Below are 19,915 nucleotides of genomic sequence, written 5' to 3' on the forward strand. Positions count from 1 at the left end.
GCGGCAATCCACCCAGTGTGTAACTGATCATTGTGAAAGCAATGCAGGTGCAGTACATGGCTCTGGTCATCTCTGTAACTATGTGAACAAGAGGTTCTCTCCTTTACAACTGTGTCTTTAGCTTGGCTGGTTGGCTTCTGGAAATCTGAAACCCTATTATTTGTCTCCAAAAGGACAAATAGTGGTTCAAACAGCTGATGTCTAGGCTCAACTGGAAAAGATTGGCTGATTTTCCCCAGACTTATGTGTAGTAGCTAAGTGGTAGCCTTAGGCAAGCTGTTATATCTTCATATAACATGTGACTTCTTAAAGGGTTGTGAATATATGGAACGTTCTGTTCACTGCAGATGCTTTATCAGCTGTTAGCAAAAGGGACTTGTATCTGGTTGGTTGTCCAGCTCATTATTTCCCCCATCCCCTGCAGTCTAAGCACTGGCGGAGGAAGAGGAGTGTGGAGGGAGTGCACCACCCCCAGCAGTGCGATCCTGGTGGGGTGCCATTGTGGCTGCCCCCCGGCCCATGCTGGGCGCCATGCCCTCACAGGCGGTGTGCCACACCCCCAGGACACACACCACGCCCCTGCGGGTGCTGCACCACACCCCGGTATGCATGCCAGCCCCACCCCACCTGCTCTCCGCCCCCCAGTGCCGGAGCATGAAGCTCCGCCACTGAGTCTAAGTTTGACAGATGGGAAACGCACCAACAATCAGCTAATCACTAGGACTTGCAGAGGGCTTTGCAAGGGTCTTTCCTTTGCAAGTCCTGACAATCAGCTGATCACTGGACTTTGTGAAGACCTTGGCAGTCTTGTGGAAGGCTCTCCTAGCACCATCATTATATATCTACACTGGCTCCCAGTACATTTCTGAGCACAATTCAATGTGTTGGTGCTGACCTTTAAAGCCCTAAGCGGCTTTGGCCCTGTATACCTGAAGGAGCATCTCCACCCACATCGTTCAGCCTGGACACTGATATTCAGCTCCGAGGGCTTTCTGGTAGTTCCCTCACTGCGATCAGTGAAGTTACAGGGAACGAGGCAGAGGGCCTTCTCGGTAGTGGCGCCTACCATGTGTAACACCCTCCATCAGATGTCAAGGAGATAAAGAACTACACAACATTTAGAAGACACCTGAAGGCAGCCCTGCATCAGGAAGCTTTTAATGTTTGATATTTTATTATGTTTTTATAGGTGTTGGAAGCTACTCAGAGTGGCTGGGTAACGCAGCCAGATAGGCGGTGTATAAATAATCAAAATTATTGTTGTTGTATCATCATCATCAAGGCCAAAAACTTTCCTCTATAACTTAGCCTTTGGCCTCAAACTATCTGTGGTCGTTTAGAAGTGGGTGGGATATCTTAAATGTATTCCAACCTTGGCTTTAATGAATGGGGGGTGGCGGTGTTGTTTGGTTGTAAGTTGCTTTGAGTTGCCTTGGGCAAGAAAAAGTGACCAACAGATTTAATTGATAATAATAATTGTGACAACCCATGAAGAGCACTTTCTATAGGGTTCTGAAACACTATTTCAACTGAACCAGGTTGTGTTGAACCTACGTGGCACCTGATGTCAGATATGAAATCAGGTGTAGGACATGTGGGCATGGTTGGGGAGACCTAGCAGACCCAGTTAAGCCCACACATTGAAAGTTCCCCACCCTCGACTTGAAGTGTGCTACATTTTAAGGCTTTCATTTTGCTAGTGGCTCAAAAGAAAAGTCTTCAGTCGACACTGAAGACTAGAAGATGCTGGAGTGTTGATGGTTTTTAATGGCTTGCTGCTAGGAGCTATTGTTCTCCCAGGCACCCCTTCTAGGGCAAAGACTGAAGAAAACAATTATGGAAGTTTCAGTCTAGCTAGTCCTTGCCACTGGCTGGTAGGAAGGTGGAAAGAAGCTGAAGTTTGCGGTTGCTTTTGGTGGAACTGGCACTGTTTTAAATACAGTGGTACCTCGGTTTAAGTACACAATTGGTCCCGGAAGTCTGTACTTATCCTGAAGCGAACTTTCCCATTGAAAGTAATGGAAAGTGGATTAATCCGTTCCAGACAGGTCTGCAGAGTACTCAACCTGAAGCGTACTTAACCCAAAGTATGAGTGTAATTGGTTCTGGAAATCTGTACTTAACCTGAAGCGTACTTAACCTGAAGCGAACTTTCCCATTGAAAATAATGGAAAGTGGATTAATCCGTTCCAGACAGTCCATGGAGTACTTAAACTGAAAGTACTCAAACCGAGGTGTACTTAAACTGAGGTATGACTGTACTCACATTGTCTTTCAGGGTGATTGCCAAACACTTCTGCCATTTTTAAGGCCACAACCTACTTCCTTCAGAGCTTTCATCTAGATAATTTGGCTTGGTAGAGTACCTGACTGTAATGAAGAATGGATTTGAACTTGTTCTCTAGGACTTGCACTGCTTTGACGGATTACATCAGATAGTACAAAATTACCTGAGCACTCCACACTTGCATCCCTTCTGTGGTCGCAGGTATGCTCTCCCCAGGGTCTTTTTTGGCATTCACTCAGAGCTGCTTCTTTTCCTGTGCAGTTAACTCTGTCTAGCCAGATGGTACCAGATCCCTGGCCAAACTGTGCGCTGCCTGACACCGTTACAGGTTGTCCACAGTCCAGTTCCCTGCACACGACGTGGGCATCATTCATATCCCAATCAGAACCACAAATTGTTCCCCACTGCTTGTTGTGATACACCTCGACCCGCCCTGAGCAGCGACTTGTGCCATCTACTAGGCGGAGCTCTGGTGGGACAAAAAGAGTTAAAACACCAAAAGAGTAATCCCGCAAAGAATTCCTTGAGCACCCTGTCACAAGAATAGGTGGAGAATATCACTGAAATACCTTGGGGTGGGGGGAAGTAAGCATAGGTTTGGATTAGATGATTTACAAGAGACCCTCTCCCCACTCTATGATCCCATTCTGTGAAGTACAGACTTGTTGGACTCTTATTGGCCAGGGTTATCCACTAATACAAAATAGTTGAACAATAATAACCTCCCATGCTTTTTGCTTCATTTCTGATTGGGGGGGGGGGGGAAGTGTGCCTTACCTGCGCATACAACACCGGCATCTTCTGTATGGGTGCAATCATGTACTCCCCAGTCTTTTGCTTGGCATTTGCTGATGGCAGTCTCTGACCCTGTACAGTTAACACCATCCAGCCAGATGGGACCAGTTCCTGCTCCAAAACGAGAACCTCGTGGGGCTGATATAGGAGTTCCACAGCCGAGATAACTACACACGACCGCAGCGTCATCAAAGTCCCATTCGTCATCACATATGGTCCCCCAGAGTTTATCGTGCAGGATCTCAACTCTCCCAGAACAGTGATTGGGGCCATTCATTAATCTGAGCTCAGGGGGTTCTGAGGAGGAGGAAAACATTGAGAAATAATGGACAAACTTTTTTGAGTTAGTTTCATGCATAACTAATTCCCTGTCCTCTGCTACTACCACAATCTTATTTTGATTCTGTGGGATGCCTACAGATATGCACTGTGTTATGAGTTTGTGGGTGCCAGAGTTTGTGAGTACTGTATTTCCCTAAATTCCTGGATCTGGTATATGTTGGCATTTAATCAATGCTTGGAGTGTTAAGCCAGGCCTGTGTGAATTAAGGGGTGTAATAGAAACGAATTTCCTGGAATCAGCAAGTGTAAAAAGCTAATTAAGATAGGCCAGCCACCCTTTGCCCTTCATTCTGGTACCCATTTAGATTTGAGGAGCAAGCCTGTAATGAGTGCGGAATAACCAGCCTCATATAACCAAATGCTTAAGTCTAATTAATGCACAAAGAAGTTAAAGCCAGACTTAGCTATGTCACTTCCCCTCACCTTGGGATAAAATGGACAATTAAGTCTTTGTTTCCTTCAGTCTACCTGTGTTTTTGGTGTGTGAGGACATATGAGCTGATTGCTCTAGCTTAGCCACATGGCTTTCACCAGCCTCTTTTGTTTCAGACCAAAATGGAGTCCGAAATTAGCATTTCCCTATGCCAATAGTTTAGGAGCTTTTGCCATTTTGTAACCAAGCTACATTTTACTGCCTGTGCAAGCTATCTGACTGCTTTATGAAAAAGCACATGAGAGTGACCTAAGGAAGGTTTGTAAGTAAACCAATTCATAGCTTTAAAAACATGTTTGTTTTTTTCTATGACAGAATTAATAGGAAACTTTGGAAGAATGATGCTGTTAAGCTTATATGTCATTTGGCCACTAGTTCTAGACTAGGCACTACTTTCCCATGGTTAAATGAGTAGCTGAAATATATATTCTACAGGCTGGGGGGCAGAGTATGTGATTATTATTTTTAATTTTCATAGTTCCTTAGTTGTACAAGTCCATAGATTATTACCTTCACACTCCACACCAGCATCCTTGCTATGGGCACAGGTGTGTTCTGTCAACGTTTTTGGCGGACATTTCCTTAGACTGTCTTCATCCCCTGTACAATTCACTTGATCCATCCAGATGGGGCCAGATCCCTGTCCAAATTTAGCTGCAAGTGTTGCTTTTAGAGCAGCTCCACAACCCACTTCGCGGCACACAACATGGGCATCAGCTAAGTCCCATCCATTGTCACACACTGTTCCCCATCTTTGGTTATGAAGCAACTCGACCCTGCCAGTACATGAAGACGAACCACCCACCAGTCTCACCTCTGTTTAGAGAGAAAAGGGAAAAAGGAAAACACTAAAGTAGCAGGCCTTTAAGGTCTGGAGTTTTTTTTTTGTTTTTTTTAAACTGACAGCAACATTTTAAATCACATGCAAACATAATAATTCACCTTCTCAGCAAAACCAATGATCCTTTCAGTATTTCACCTTTGTCAGTAGCCCATCAGATTCCTTGTGCATGTTGAACACGGAGTGCTGATGGAATCCATTTTCTTTGGTGTGTTCCCAGAGTTCTAGAGACATAGCATCACCAGTGGACACTGTTGTTTGGTTTCTATCTGCCATTTTTAACCATCCCTGACTGACATATCCCCTCCATGAAGTAACTCAAGGGTTATCAACCTTTCTAGGTCCATGGCAAATTTGTTATATTGAATAAATGCTGTGGGTGTGACTCCCCCACCCCAATCACTTATTTCCACCCTCCCCAGATCAGAGCCCTCTCATAAGAGTTAGAGAGAAAGAGAAAGAGAAAGAGAGAGAGAGAGAATGCATGCAAACCTCACTGCCCAAGGGGTCTGGGTAAAAATGAGACTCATTAGAATTAATCTGAACCTTGAAAAGCACATAGAGCTGAAAGAGGAAGTGGGAAAGTGTTTACATTTTGAAGGCAAAAAAGGTAACCATCCTCACCACCTTATGACTAAGGGGGTGAGGTGGAGTCAATGGCTTCATGTGTTACATACACACACACACACACACACACCACCCTTTGCAGCATTAACATGGACACTTGGGACAAAGCTGTGCAGCTTTCTAATATTTATCCAGGATGCCTTTGGGGACTGGATCTTCCCCTTTATTTATCCCTCTATAAATAAAATAGCAACACAGAAGTCTGTAATGTAACAATATAAAATGATTGTTTACTTACATAAAGCTGCAGACTTGATTCAAGGCAAAATATACGTCTAGATTACAAAATACATGGTTTAAATCAAAGATGGTGCCTGTGCTCAGGGGGGTACAGACCATGCATCCTATCCCTATAGCTGCATGATGAGAAAGGTCTCAGGCACCTTTCATTTTAATCACACTCATTAACCGCATTTTGCTTTTGTAACAATAAATGCAATTCTACTTTTTTACCCAGATTGGACTCTGCATTTGATTGCTATCCGGCATTTCACTGCAGCATCCCCATGAGTGCTGTGACTCTAGAACACAAATTTTGAAATTCACACTTCCATGGGCATGTAGGGATGCACATCTGATCAAGGACATGTATTTACCTTGCTGAATAACCTACCTGAGCAAATAACGCCAGCATCTTCTCCGTGATGGCAGTCATTGTCTCCCCAAGCCCTTGCTGGGCATTGACTGAGGCCTGATTCTGTCCCTGTGCATCTGAGTTCATCTAGCCAGATGCGACCAACTCCTCTGCCAAAATATGCTTCACGGTGGGCTGATATTGCAGCTGCACAGCCCAGTTGCCGACATACTACTCTGGCTTCCTCGATGCCCCAGCTGTCATCACAAACAGTGCCCCACTCTCCATTATGGAGCACCTCGACTCTCCCACTGCAGCGACTCGAACCATTCACCAACCTGATCTCAGCTTGGGCTGGTTCTTCAGGAGGTGAACTCCAAGCTCTACCACCTAGGTACACAAGTTTCAGAAAGTGGATTAGCCATTTTAATTAATTTTAAATTGACTTCACTTCAACTTTTACTTTAATTTTTATTTCCCAGTCAAATGATCCAGATTGTGCTCCAAAATATATTTCCCTTCAGTTAGTCACACCTTCCCCACTGTTTCAAAATAAATAAGGTGTTGTAGCAGTAGCGAGCAGTTGGCTGGCAGGAGGAGTGTTACTACGCAATGAGATGAATAGCAATGATTTGATTGATTGATTTATTGTTTATATCTCTCTTTCTTTTAACCTAGCTGAGCTTGTCTGTCTGTCTGTCTGTCTGTCTGTCTGTCTGTCTGTCTGTCTGTCTGTCTGTCTGTCTGTTTGTCTGTCTGTCTGTCTCTCAGCATTCAGACCTGAGGATTATTCCATTAGTTTCCCTGGTTATAATGCTAGTGCTTCTGTCCCATTCTACAACATTCCTTTTACACTGCATTTCCTGTTGCATTGTGGACTGATGTCTTTTTGATCGGTATACCATGTTGCACTAAATTTCATTCTCACCAGTGGGTGGCGTGTGACACATGTGTGCTTCTGTTTCTCTGCAATTCACCCCTGAAATTGGTGGGAAAGAACTGTGTGCTCAGAATACGGCCCCAAATTTCATTCCATGATTTTTTGGGGTTAAGAGGGTTGCAAATGGACTTTTTTTTTCCTGGCAGCAACGAACATAGAACTTCTGCTGGGTTTGCAGAAGCAGCTTTGATCACACATTACATGAAAATTATTAGGCAAGGAAACATCAGGAAAATGAAATGGTCTTAACTTAGCTGACTTTAGCTGACTTTCACCAACAAAGTGAAGTTTCTGCACGATTCATATATTGACAACTTATAGACGCAGGCTTTCTTTGGATAAATACAATGACATTTAGAATAAGTTTACACAGAATATATATTCAGAATGAGTTTACACAGAATATACCTACCTGTAACTAGTACTATGGAAGAATATACTGAGTTATTGATAATTATACCGTATGTGTACTAGGATAATAAGAATATGCACATCTGTATATTAAAGGATGGTACTGTAACAAAAAATTTTCATTCACTCGCTTTTTTCCTTTCTTCTTTTCTCAGTCTTTTAATAAATGAAATTCAATAATAATAATAATAATAAATAATAATAATAAAAAAGAAATTTTGGCACCAGGGAATAATAGCTTAATACTCAGGCCTCAGATATCCAACTCAGTTTTCTCTGATTTTCACCTCCCAAATCCCTCATCAACTGACTTTCTCAACTGACACCATTTCTTCCAATGGACAGTTAACTGTCCTGTGTTCATGGACCAAAACTAATCGGAGTCTGTTGTTTCCCAGACCAATCAAAATTAATTCTACCTGACCCAAGATTCTCGCTCTGCCCCCACCTTCGATGATAAACTGTCAACAAGCAACTGCTGCTAAAGAAGCTTGCAACATATTAACAGCACAAGGCTTCGAACTTTGACAGTTACACTCTGACATCAGCAGAGGTCACAGTATTCGTCTCCAAAGCACAGAACATAAACATTTGGCATTTGTCCACACTATGCCATTACTGTATCTACTTTTCCAGTAAAAGGTAAAGGTAAAGGGGCCCCACACCATCAGGTCCAGTCGTGTCCGACTTTGGGGTTGCGGCGCTCATCTCGCTCTATAGGCCGAGGGAGCCAGCGTTTGTCCGCAGACAGCTTCCCCTCCCCCTCCCTCCCTTACTGGTGATTCACAATCGGTATACCACTTCTTCTTATTTCCCTACTTGGGAACCCCTTCCCCCAGCCAAATTCCTATTTGGTACAGACCCACTAGCCCTTCCCACTGTGATTTTGTAACCTTGGTACACCCCACTTCTCCCCTGCTTCCTGCTATCATGAATCATTTGACTACTTTGTGCCAATCTAACATGGTACACCCAACTTTCCTTCCTGTATTCAAGGAATTCTCTCTTGGTACACTACTTCCCCTTGACGTTCTAGCGCTCTTACACACACACACACACACACACACACACACACACACACACACACCACATCTCTTCCTCCTTCTCAGACAAACATGCATGCATACATACCCCCCCTCTTTTCTCTCATTCACAAATACACACCTCTCTCTCTCTCTCTCTCTCTCTCTCTCTCTCTCTCTCTCTCTCTCTCTCTCACACACACACACACACACACAGAAAGAGAGAGAGACAACTTAACTTTCCACTTATCTCTCTCTCTCACTCTCTTTTGCTTCTATTCTGAAGTCCAATTTGCACACACACACACACACACACACACACACACACGTGTATATAAAAGATGATATATAATTGAAGTGCTATGGAGGGGGGAACAGGTGATGCCCATCTTGGGAAGCATTTTCTGTGCAGCAGAGGTATTTTTATCCAAGAGAATTGCTGCCTGCCTAGCCCCCTTCCTGATGCCTTTCTGACCCTACCGTCATCTTAGCTCCCAATGCAGCAGCAGCTACAGCAAGTTCCCCAGAGGCTGCCTCAGCTCACCCACCTGCTCACTTGCTCTCACCCCTCACAGGTGAATTCCTGCCTGCCTAGCCCCCTTCCATGGTGGTGGTGGAACCACCTTCCCTCTTATTTTTTCTGTCTTCTCCTCAGCTTGCCTCCCAGCAGTGGTTATGACAGGCTTCCCTCAGGCTGCCTTGGCTTGCAGTGGTACCTCAGTTTTTGAACATAATCTGTTCCGGAAGACCGTTCAAGTTCCAAAACGTTCAAAAACCAAAGCATTTACTCCCAGAATAATTTTCTTATGGAAAACTCAATATGGAAGCCATGTGGCATGTTGGACTTCTGAAAAGTGTTCGAAAACTGAAGCATCTACTTCTGGGTTTACGGCGTCCGAGTTCTGAAATGTTTGTCAGCAGAGACGTTCGAAAACCGAGGTACCACTGTACTCTAATGGGTTTTAGCCAATATGTGCCTCTGCCAGTCACATATACTGTATATAGTCCAAACTGCAACAAAAAAATCTGCAAAGGCATGGGGTGGTAGTCAACTAAGTTTTACTCTTTGGTTGAGTTCTTTCCTTCAATTGTCTGCCTACTTCTTGATCTTTCAAACTCTCTAGCTTTAAAATATTGAAAGATGACAAATATGAGGATGCTATGGATAAATACTGGCAAAAGACAGACATCTTGAAAATAATGCAGAGTTTAAGCAAGGAAAATCAGGGAGGTTCCCCCCCCCAATAGGTTGATCAATGGGCAGAGCAATCCAAACAGCTTCCTGGTTGGGGGGAAAAATTACTGCAGGACCACCACAACATCCAGAGTTGCAATGGCTCATACCAGCTAGGTCAGGTGGTGTGTGAGGAGGCAGCCTTTACTCTTTTCCATCCATTCTCAAAAATTCCTGCCACTGATGACAATTGGAGGGATTTCACAGCAATGGCTCTAGGTCAGACATCTTTTCACAACCTGTCTGGGGCCAGTCTGGAAAAAGGGAAGGCAGATTCATGGCCTCTTCTGTCCTGCTCCCATTTCTGATTCTACATGCATAGAAAAGCACCAACAGAGATTTACTCCACCACCCTGAGAAGGCCTCTGGCCACTGCCTACCCATGGCAAGGCAAGTCCATACTGTCCTACGGGACCCCAGCTATCCTTCAACGGAACAAAGGACAGCTCCCTAAATGAGATAGCAACACATGGATAGACATCAAATTAGAATAATGAGCAATCAAATTAATTATTCCAAAGGTTTGAAAATAAACTCAGTTCCTTAGGAACCTCTCTGCATATTGAATTTCCTAACCTCTTCTGCGGTAAGCAAGATTGGTTTATAAGTTTACTGCCCAAATGGGCCCATACCGTTTCAAAGTAGGAATAATTCTTACCAACTTGCATTTATGTTCCTATGACTATATATATATATAGTCATAGGAACACAAATGCAAAGTTTTTTTGATGTTGATGACAAACAAACCCAGCAACATCTCAAAAAACTTTGCACTATCAGCATTGTTCTTTTTCGAACAAAATAGATGGTTCTCTGAAACATTGAGCAAGCCTCAGATTTCATAACCTCTGGACAAAGGACACTTTCTCATGCAGCGCGAAACTAGAAAAAGATGAGCATATCTCACTGGCTGATATGATCTATGAGAGACCTTGCTCTGAAACCCTGCTAACAACTAGTAGCAAACCCAGAAAGCTTTAGTGCAATGGTGAGCTCCCTCTTCCCCACCTTGCATAAGGGGACAAGAGTTGATTGCTCTTCTCTACACCCCTGAAGCCTTCCACTCCCTGTTAGAAAGCAGCTGCAGGTGTATAATTGTTTCTGGCCCTGAGAACCTCTTCCTCTGGAGGATCTGGATTTGTACCTTTAAGTTTGGAGTCCTCAACATAGGTCCTGGGTAGCCCTCTTCCTCCAGATTGTTTTGTTTTTTTAAAAACCCTCCCTCTGGCAATGACCCCGGTCTTATCTGGGTCCTCCCTGTATGACTGCCCTTGGGGGATGTCATAGAATCAAAGAATCATAGAATCATAGAGTTGGACAAGACCACAAGGGCCATCCAGTCCAACCCCCTGCCAAGCAGGAAACACCATCAAAGCATTCTTGACATATGCCTGTCAAGCCTCTGCTTAAAGACCTCCAAAGAAGGAGACTCCACCACACTACTTGGTAGCAAATTCCACTGCCGAACAGCTCTTACTGTCAGGAAGTTCTTCCTAATGTTTAGGTGGAATCTTCTTTCTTGTAGTTTGAATCCATTGCTCCGTGTCCACTTCTCTGGAGCAGCAGAAAACAACATTTCTCCCTTCTCTATATGACATCCTTTTATATATTTGAACATGGCTATCATTTCACCCCTTAACCTTCTCTTCTCCAGGCTAAACATACCCAGCTCCCTAAGCCGTTCCTCATAAGGCATCGTTTCCAGGCCTTTGACCATTTTGGTTGCCCTCTTCTGGACACGTTCCAGCTTGTCAGTATTCTTCTTGAACTGTGGTGCCCAGAACTGGACACAGTACTCCAGGTGAGGTCTGACCAGAGCAGAATACAGTAGTATTATTACTTCCCTTGATCTAGATGCTATACTCCTATTGATGCAGCCCAGAATTGCATTGGCTTTTTTAGCAGCTGCATCACACTGTTGACTCATGTCAAGTTTGTGGTCTACCAAAACTCCTAGATCCTTTCCACATGTCCTGACAGAGCAGTTAGGTTTCCCTCAGGTCTGCTCCCTGGAGATTTAAGGTGCCTCGTCCTGACACCTGGTTCTCCTCGTTGAATCAACCAACCCAACAATACTTTCCTAACAGCTTTGGCCTTGCTATGGCAATGGTATTCAGGGTCGGGTTTGAATTCGCCCATCAGACAAATTTGCACTGGTCTGAAGGGTTTTGCCTACCTCATAGCATTCGTCACAACTTTGGTGGTTTAGGCATTGGGCGACCTTAGTCTTGGATGGAGAGGAGGTTGTAGCTTCTGCCTCCCCCACATGAACAAGGCTATCCCATTAAAGGGATCTGGGAAGGAGTTGCTTCTGTCCATATGTCCAGTCGGGGGCCTGGGCCACAGTGCTCTCCTGTGGGGATCCTACTATTTGATGTTAAGTCATAGCAATCCCTGCAGCTGGGTTTCCCCTTGATGTCATTTGTGGCAGGCTGGCCAGAAGTAAATGGTTACCCATTGCCTATGCTAGACCTTTTTATCTGTAGTCAATAAAGTTGTGGCCTGATCTGATTCCATTCTGATGGTGTGGTGTTCCTTATTTCTATCCCAGCAAGTGTCCCAGAAACCCAGTCTAAATGTTACTAGCGGCTGACAGATTTGTTATAGCCCATTACTGGAAGTCTTCTGATGCTTTACCATGTGAGACATAGTTTGCCAATGTCTGGAACATTGATTTGTCAGAAGGCTTGACCAGACACAGATGGTTGGTCTGGGAAGAGGCTAAATCCATTTAAGACTTTGCATTTGTGGGGTAAGTGAGGTAGAAAATCTTGCCCATTATATACTCCATTGGGCAAGGTTTTGACCAGTATCTTCTCTGTGTGATGGGCTCATGGGAAAAAGCTGTCCCATGAGCCCTTGCTGAAGAGGGAAGGGAAAAGCATATATAAGGCTGCTTCTGCTGGAGCTCACAGCCATTTTGTTTTTAGAGCTTCCCATCTGCCCACCCTCAGGTTAGAGCCTTCACTGAGCAATTCTGAGTCTCTGGTTGACAGGGCCAGAAAGGAACTTTTTTTTCTCTGATTGGCACTTGGTTGGGGTTGTTTTTTTCACCTTACCCTCAGTGAAATTATGGTTTTTCTTTGTTAGGCAGAAGAACATTGTTTGTCTGAGGGCAGAAATGGCATTGCTCAGGATCAACACTGTATAGGGGGACCTCCATAAGGGATCTGAGGGGAGCATTGACCATGGCAAACCCAAGCGTGGGTTTGGTATTGGAATCTGCACCCTGGTCCGCCAGTGAGAACTTTCTTGCTTGACTTGCACCATGGCAAGACTCAACACTGGATGACTCCCATTGTACAGGTTTGGAGTGACCCAAACCCAGAGGATCCATTCCATCAACATGGGGCTTGTGGAATCGTGAACTGATCCTGGGACCCAATGCCATGCCAACCCTTGCCTTGCCTGCTGCTGTCAATAAAGAAATGGCCTGATTTTATCCCATTACCGTTCTACAGTCTGGTTATTATGCTGCTCTCATAATGTGCCTGGGAAAAAGACAATGCTGTAGAATGTGCAGGCGATTCATTAATTTGACTTGTTGTGAAACTCGGAAAATTAGAATATCGTCGAAAACTGCATTTATTTCAGTAATGCAACTTAAAAGGTGAAACCAATATATGAAATAGCTGCATGACATACAAAGCAAAATATGTCAAGCCTTTATTTGTTGTAATTATAATTGTCGTTAGGTGGTTCAATTATAAATGGAATGTACTAATTAATGAAATGTAATAGCAATGTTTATTTTTGTTTATTTTTGTATTATTGTAACTAGTATTTGTTTTATTACTGTGGAATTTCCAAAAGATAGCATTTGTAAAAATTAAAAGAAAAATAATAAGTTGCATTACTGCAAATAAATGCACTTTTTGACAATATTCTAATTTTCCGAGTTTCACCAGGATATCTCTGGATTTCTTTTAACAGGTTTCAATTGACTTGCTGGATCTGTAATTGAATTTGCAATGGCTTTTAGTCAAACACAATAAATGATTGATTGATTGATTGATTGAGAGGCTAAATCTCAGAAAATGACAAAAAAAAACCAAACCTTTGGCAAAATAAATGCAAGCACACAATAAGTATGTTAAAAAGACATTTGAGGAGCATATTTCTCAAATACATTGGGGATATTTGAAGAGGATGTTATTTGGAGTAGAGTGAGGAGGAGATTGCTTGGAGCAGGAAATGTTAGTTTAAGTGGGTAGGGATTGAGAAGAGCATGAAATGAAAGTGTTTGGAATTTGGTCACTTGACAACTGGAAGAGGAAAGAAGCTAAAAGTGATGAGTTGGGTGAATATGGGTTTAGGAGATTACTAACTTTAATTGCATCCATTGCAGACTGCAGGCTACTGTGAATTTTTCATTGTTTCTCAAGTAGACCCTGTTTTGTTAATTGTCTGTAAAAGCCAGGCTTAAAGATTTGAAAACCTGCCCTACACAATAAGGACATGCTACTGTTTTGGAGTGGGATTCAATCACATACTAGCAAATTCAGGTTAGAAAATTGATTTATTTAGAAAATTTGTAAACCTCTTGATCTAGAACTCTCCAAGCAATGTGCAAATAAAATTGGAAACCTGAATATTTGTTTCACTAGTAAACGTTGTCATCTGTCAACCAAATCCTAATTTGGGAAATGTTTTCTCTGATAATGTTTCTGGTTGGATTGAGAAATCGTTTGGATTGAGAAATCGGTTGGTTTAGGCTGGGAAAATTGATCTGCACAATTAAAGCACTCTGTTCAGATACTAAATGCTGCTTTCCTATGGTTCTTTAATTTCAAACCAAACTTGCATTGGGTGACTGTTTAGATAGAGGGCACCTTTAGATCAAGAGCTGTCTTCTGGCAGCTCTTCAAAGAAAAGAATGTCATCTGTAAGGACATGTAGCCACCCTATGAACGACTTGCACAAGTTACTTTTCCTCATACTAATCTACAGTCTCCCTTTCTATAACAACTGGAGATAAAATGAACATGTTCTAGTTTTCAATTTCTAGCAGCAGCACTTAATGAAGGCTCTATCTGAATCCTACAGGAGAGAAAGTTAATTAGTGGTGCACGCTGCACATGATCAGATACCCATCAGTTTGTTTTTCACTTATCCTGAAATAAGATCAAGACTAAACCTGGAGAGGGCTGACTTGCAAAAAGCCAGGTTATATACTCAAGATCTCTTAATAGCTGGGTATAACTAAGCGCTCCTGAATCCAGAATATTGATTTGTGCTTAAGTACAAAAAAGCTTCATTTATCAAGTCAAACATTCTTTGCAAGAACCCCTGTAACTATCAGACACCAGACCAGCCAAAAGTAGACCACAATCCAACTTCTTCTCACCCTATCAGGTTTGCTGAATCAGACAAAAAGCTACCTACTTCATCTTTCTTTCCAAGAGCTCCAGCAACCAGCAGGCACCATATGGTCCACCAGAATTAGTCCAGTGGGTCATCATTCCCCTTGCAACCATCTTCTAGCCACTGCTGCTCTAGTGGGATCTTTAACAACCAAGCAGTGGGATTCTGTAGGCACTGATGGTGGAACAACAGCAGTGACAGAAAGAGTTGCCGGCACCCATTTGCTAATATGCAACTTAAAAGAGACGAGAAGGCTCAACTCACCCCAAAGAGATACCAAGAGAATAAGAACCATCACCACCTGTCCCAGCCATCTTCCTAGAGAGTTCCCCGAAAAGGGGAGAGTGCAGGCAGCCATAGGTCCTAGGGACTCAACTAGGTGAGAGGAGGTTTTTCACTTGAATGGAGTACTCAGATCCCAAACGTTTGGGCTGCAGCTTGTCCTGATGAGATGCACACACAGGTCAATGCCACGGGCAAAGGTTGGGAGGCAAAATGCTCGGAAGGGGCTAGTGAAAACTGAGAGGGAGGAGCATAATCCAGTGTAACTTGGCTGACAGCTGACACTGCTGTTTTTACCATTTCGACATTGTTAAACAACTTTCAGTTCCCTCAAATGGCTAATTTTTCTCAAGGCTCTTTATAGCTGAACCCTGAGTGTATTGTTGGGGCTTTGTTTGAGTCAAGTCTCAGCCCCGTTGCTAGTGTCAGGGATCCTTTATGGAATATGTGAAGGAATGTCACAGGTGCCTCTGAGCTTCTGAAGGGTGCCTTTCTCTCTCTAGGAAATAACACGTGCCATACTTTGAGGAATGAGGAATCAATATATAGCAATATCCAGAGAATGAGGAGTTGTGATGGTCCTTATTCAGTTAGTATTGCTCCATATTAAGACTGCAGCTCAGCGGTGGAAGATCATTTGCTTTGTAAGAAGATCCGAGGATCAAGCTGTAGCATCTTCAGGCTGGGGTGGGAAAGGCCTGTGTCTGAAACCCTGGAGAACTTCTGCCAGTTAGTGTAGATAACACTGAGCTGGATGGACCAATGGACCAAGATGCTTCCTGTTCCTTACTCACCCATTCATTCACTCAATAACCTTCAGTCATCTCCACTACAAGTTGTGCTGTCTTTGAAACTTAGGAGACCCAGTGGGGTTTTCTAGGAAAAGTGTGGAGAACCACCAACCAACTACATTTCCATGTGGGGCACTAAGAAAGTGAAGTCCATTTCTTGGCAACCTGCTCAGAAGCCAAGTGCTCCCTGTGCTGGTTGCTTAGGAAGAGAGAGGATGGGGAAAAGAGGGGAAGTGGTGGCAGACAGACAGACAGAGAGGGAAGGAGAGCAACAAAAGGGATCTCCCTACTGGCTTTTGGCTCTTGGTCCTGCTGACTGCCAACTCCAGTATGCCCCCTGACCATGGATAGAAGGATCTGTTATTTTCACCTCTCTGTTTCTTGTTTTTCCAGCCTTAAATTCAGCTCTCCACATTTCTGCAGCAATCTGCAATCTATTTTTATTGTTGTTAAAGCCTCATGAAAACTATTCAGCATTTTTGTGTGAATTTCTCCTCATAAACACATGTTTGTATGCTGTTCTGATTGATGCACATATTTTTGTAAAGTAATTTCAACTCATATAATGCATTTTTAATGTTATTTTCACTTTGTCTGCACACTTTCTCCTAAGAGTTGCATTTTTGTAAAAACTGATGGGAGAATGCATCACAAAATTCACATACAGTATAGGTGAATTTTGAAGGACGTTTGTGTTTTTGGTTCTCATGTTGTTTCAGAAAGTGCAAATTTGATAGATTCAGATTCGAATGAAAACTTAAATCAATTTATCCCCATCCCTTATTACTTGCTTCTGGGGGAGCTAGGAAGAGAAAACTACAGCCTGAACCATTTCTTTCAGGCACACCAGCTGATTACATTTCATTTGCATATCTCTTGTAAAACACTAGTGTGTATCTTAAAGAACAGCATACTCCTTCTCCCACACAAATTAGGTTGATAGAGGGTGTTCTCTTCCTTTTCTTCTTTGGAGGGTGAGCACCACTTTTTAAATATTGGATGTAGTGCAATGCAAAATGAATGTAGATTGCTGTGATATTGAAGCAAACTATTTGCTTGCATATTTTGAAGGATAAAACGTGAGCCAAAGGAGGGGAGGACAATACAGTCCTATGATTTCTAATAGTCAGTTGTGTGATCTGCTTTTAAAACGCTTGCTTTTCATTGCTTCTTTTTAACTCTTTTTGGTTTTACTTGTTTGCTTTCTTTTTAGGGTATATTTTTATTTTTGCATGTACTGCGTTGATGTTGAAACAAAATTTAAAAAATTCCTTCCAGTAGCACCTTAGAGACCAACTAAGGTTGTCATTGGTATGAGCTTTTGTGTGCATGTACACTTCTTCAGATTGATTGTGTTGATGTTGTGTAAGCTGCCTCCTGTCCTTGTAGAAAGGCAGAATATACATTTATCAACACCACCAGCATGTGTGGTACCTTGGTTTATGAACTTAATCTGTTCCGGAAGTCCATTCTTAAACCGAAACCATTCTTAAACCAAGGTGCGCTTTCCCTAATGAGGCTTCCTGCTGCCGGTTCTCTTCCACCGTTCGGATTCCGTTCTTAGACTGAGGTAAAGTTCGCAAACCGGGACACTACTTCCGGTTTTGCGGAGTTCGTAAACCGAATAGTTCATAAACAGGGCTGTTCTTAAACCGAGGTACCACTGTATATCCACATCATGATATTTTAATAAAAAAGATAAAATTACAGAAAAGTAAATGCATAAGGAATGAAGGGGTGAATTAGTTCATCTGCTTGAGGGGGACCAAAACACAAGCAGCTGTTAATTCATTCACTTACTCATTCATGCACACATTCATTGACCAGTGAGACCTTCCTCAGAAAAAGTGTGGTGTAGTGGTTAAGAGCGGTAGACTCGTAATCTGGGTAACCGGGTTCGCATCTCCGCTCCTCCACATGCAGCTGCTGGGTGACCTTGGGCTAGTCACACTTCTCTGAAGTCTCTCAGCCCCACTCACCTCACAGAGTGTTTGTTGTGGGGGAGGAAGGGAAAGAAGAATGTTAACCGCTTTGAGACTCCTTAGGGTAGTGATAAAGCAGGATATCAAATCCAAACTACTCTTCTTCTTCTTCTTCTTCTTCTTCTTCTTCTTCTTCTTCTTCTTCTTCTTCTTCTTCTTCTTCTTCTTCTTCCTTTGTATCCATAGCTTATGGGATGATGAGAGAACTCAGTGCCAGCCAAAGTGCTTTAAACACGAACATGTTGACATTTTTGAAGCGGTGTGATCAAACAGGGAACTCTTGGCGATCGAGGCATTTGTTTGCAGAAGCAAGTCAAAAAACAACAACTCTAACTTTCAAATCATGCACAAACATGGCAGAGGGAATTGCCCAACAGGAGGAAGCTGGTTCTCTCAACTATCACATGAAAGGGACGTGTGCAAATGCTTTGGCAAAGCCCAATCCTAGTCAACAGTTTGCCCTTCTTCTCTCACAGTATGAACTGGAATTTAAGGACCCATTCCAGCCAGGCAAAGACGCTCAAGGAGGAGACTCATGGGAGACATAGTCAAATGCTTTGCTGAAGTTACAGTATACTATTGTCCATGGCATTTCAGTTATCTGCCTAACTTGCAACTCTATCAAAGATGTATGCTTTAGTTGCAGGAAACACCCAGTTCAATCTCTTACAGAATGAGAGAAACACATTCCTATTCACACCAACAGGACCAGGAAACAGCCCTCCACTCCTGCACTGTTGAAATGCTAAAACTCCAGAAAAAAACAAATAAAGTAAAATCAGTAGGCACCAAACAGCAAAACTCAGAAACATCAGATAATGCCTGCTAGTATGTTACTTTCTGCAGTATATTTCACGGATATATATATTTGACAAATGTGTCTAACCAGTGACATGTATTTTTTTTAATGCACTAGATGTTCCTGACTTTGCAATTATTGTTCCCTTAAGAGTGGATTATGATGAATCTGCAATTATTGAATATAGTGCTTCCTCATCATGACTTAAGTTTGGGTCAACCTAAGATCTGTATGGCATTTAGTAGTTCTATACAAAACAGGAAATCAGCTAGGAACAGACATATCCTAAGCTGTTCACAGAGTATTGTGCAAATTTCAGCTAAAAATGCAATGTAGACAAGTATCTTTTTTCAGTGGAAAAGAAAAGAAAAGATTTGTATGGGGATGGGACAGGAAGTGAGAAATTTCCTAATTCTGAACAAATAATTGCTTTTTGTTTACCCTGGCAGAAAGACATGTAGACAGATTATTTCCCAAGATTTGAGGCTGAGTGGAATTTGTTAGCTTGAGTTTTTAAATGTTTTTCAGCCTACTGAATCCAAATTTGTCCGCATCTTAACATACAACCCTAAATCAAGGGTTGCAGTCAACATAGCTGATACCGATTCTGTATCACCACAAACATGCTCTGACAGCAACAGCATTCAGGCACTTTTGATGTAAGTTTGAAGGAAAGCTGGAGAGAACCACTGGGACAGGCTTATCTCTGGACACAAGCTCTACAGGAAGGGCAGGTGATGTTGTTCTGCATGTCACAGAGGACAGAGTCCAACAAGCTAAAAATCCCCAAAGGGCAGATTCCTGCACAGAATTGTTGTGGGTAGTAGTGGCACTGGGCCCCAAAAGTAATTTAGTACCGGATATGTGTTATCATCTCCATGACCAAAATGGTCAGTGTGAAATGGAAATGAAAAAAGAAATAAATGAGGCATCCAAGAAAGCAAATGCATTATTATTATTATTATTATTAGTAGTAGTAGTAGTAATAATCATAATAATAAATTTATTATTTATACCCCACCCAGAATAAAACTTCAAACATTAAAACTTCCCTAAACAGGGCTACCTTCAGATGTCTTCTAAAAGTCCGATAGTTGTTTATTTCTTTGACAGAATGACTACAATTACTCTCACATAAACTGGCTACCCATGTGTTCCAGTCACAACAAAGACATACCAGTTCTAAATTCC

The 19,915-nt window shown here is 42.6% G+C and overlaps 1 protein-coding gene across 2 annotated transcripts in view; it reads right to left on the bottom strand.

Annotated features, from left to right (window-relative positions):
* Positions 1-19,624, bottom strand: part of LOC118095070 (scavenger receptor cysteine-rich domain-containing protein DMBT1) — a 36,881-nt gene extending 17,257 nt beyond the window's left edge. The window contains exons 1-5 of one of the 2 annotated variants that reach the window (XM_035135980.3): positions 15,135-19,624; positions 5,939-6,289; positions 4,368-4,673; positions 3,065-3,379; positions 2,451-2,756 (exon numbers count right to left, since the gene is read on the bottom strand). In XM_035135980.3, the coding sequence (XP_034991871.1) occupies positions 2,451-2,756; positions 3,065-3,379; positions 4,368-4,673; positions 5,939-6,289; positions 15,135-15,228 (1,372 nt within the window). In that variant the 5' untranslated portion in view covers positions 15,229-19,624. The other variant, XM_035135982.3, reaches the window with a different exon arrangement.
* Positions 19,625-19,915: the final 291 nt, after the last annotated feature.

Source organism: Zootoca vivipara, chromosome 12 (genome assembly GCF_965207765.1).
Source record: "Zootoca vivipara chromosome 12, rZooViv2.hap1.1, whole genome shotgun sequence".
NCBI classification, from domain to species: Eukaryota; Metazoa; Chordata; class Lepidosauria; order Squamata; family Lacertidae; genus Zootoca; species Zootoca vivipara.